General features: G+C 52.1%; 1 protein-coding gene across 1 annotated transcript; it reads right to left on the reverse strand.

Moving 5' to 3' along the window:
* Nucleotides 1–416: 416 nt before the first annotated feature.
* Nucleotides 417–1220, reverse strand: LOC105564755. The gene has a single exon (XM_012017399.1). The coding sequence runs from the start codon at nt 1218–1220 to the stop codon at nt 417–419; it is 804 nt and encodes a 267-aa protein (XP_011872789.1).
* Between the last annotated feature and the right edge of the window lie 216 nt (nt 1221–1436).

Genomic DNA, 1436 nt, shown 5'->3' on the forward strand with positions numbered 1-1436 from the left:
AGGGTTGCTTCTTTTGCTGGGAAGGCCGTGGAAGCATCGTGATTGCCTTCTTGATCCCGTTACTTGTGTTAACCGTTTGAACAGGTCGGACTCGAACTGCCGTCCCTGATCCGTGGTCATTCGTGAAGGGGTGCCGTAACGGGCGATCCCATTTGTGAAGAGTTGCTTTCCGACTGTCTCTGCTGTGATGTCCGGGGTGGGTAATGCCTGATCCCCGTAAGTCGGGATAATGGATCCGTTCGCCGCGTAGAGAGTCCTGGTGTTTAGCCAGCGTTGTCCTCGCGTCATCGAGTGAGGGTAAACACTGACATCTGAACCAGTGTTGATGAGGTACCGCGTTTTAGTGTGGCGGTCCGTGACAAATAAGCGGCACGGTTTCGGGCTGGGATCGTTCGCCGCTGACAACGTCCGCCCCTCTAGTTTTCCACCTGTTTCTTGAAGCTACACGGTTGAGTGCATTTTTGTGCTTTTTCCTTGTATCGGTGGTGATAGAAACACACGCCACCTTCAGGTTGATCCTGTCTTGAACGGCTTCTTGACCGCCCTCGGCTATCCTCCTTATTTTTGGAGCGTGACATGCGTTTATGGAGGTTTTCCACCTGCTTAGTTAAAAGTTCTACTTGTTGCTCTAGTGTCGTCTTGGTAGCAGCGGGTTTTGCGGTAGCTGGTTGTATGCTGGCCACCGCTACTGCTCTACATGTCACTTCGTGGATCCTGTCCGCTTGTTCGGCGACTTCGTCGAGATTGTCTCCGTTGCGTGTGGCAAGGATAGCCTGTAGCTGTGCGGGTAATCGTCCCATCCACAACGTCCTCAGCAATTGTTCTGGAATGGCGGAGCTCGCCAAAGCTTGTAGGTGCCGCAGGAATTGCGATGGTCTTCGATCGCCCATCTCTTCGGTCTCTAGTAATTGTCGGATCTGTTGTTCTTGTGACACTGAGAGGCGTTGGATGATGGCCTTCTTGATGCTCTCATATTTGTCTCGCACCGGAGGGTTAGTAATCAAATCTTTGATTTCTTTCGCGTGTCTCGTTTCTACGTGTGATAATACGTAGGCATACTTGGTGCCATTTTGCACGATTTCGCCCAGTGTGAACTGGCTTTCCAGCTGCGCGAACCATAGTTCCGGTTCGTCCGACCAGAATGGTGGTATTTTCAGAGCCACTCGGTGTATTTGCGCCTCCGTTGTTGTTACGTTAGGTGGGTCTTGCGTGTTCGGCATAATTGTATTTACGATCACGTCGGGGTCACCAATTTTGTAGTGTTCCTCGCGGAGAATCAGAGGTGTTCTCTCGTTAAATACTTTTGGTCGCCCTGAAAAGGGCGGTTTGTGTGTGTCGCCCTGAGAAGAGCGGTTGCGAGTCTTCTTCGGGGCTGTCTAGGCCTGCCGGTCTTTGCGTTCCTCTCGGTGAGGATGGTTGCGCCACGTCCACAGGTA

Source organism: Vollenhovia emeryi, unplaced genomic scaffold (genome assembly GCF_000949405.1).
Source record: "Vollenhovia emeryi isolate VEMERY1.0 unplaced genomic scaffold, V.emery_V1.0 DF943826.1, whole genome shotgun sequence".
NCBI lineage: Eukaryota > Metazoa > Arthropoda > Insecta > Hymenoptera > Formicidae > Vollenhovia > Vollenhovia emeryi.

Bases quoted from the DNA above. Each gene is read 5' to 3' on its own strand.
- LOC105564755 (XM_012017399.1), bottom strand. From the start codon at position 1,220: ATGCCGAACACGCAAGACCCACCTAACGTAACAACAACGGAGGCGCAA.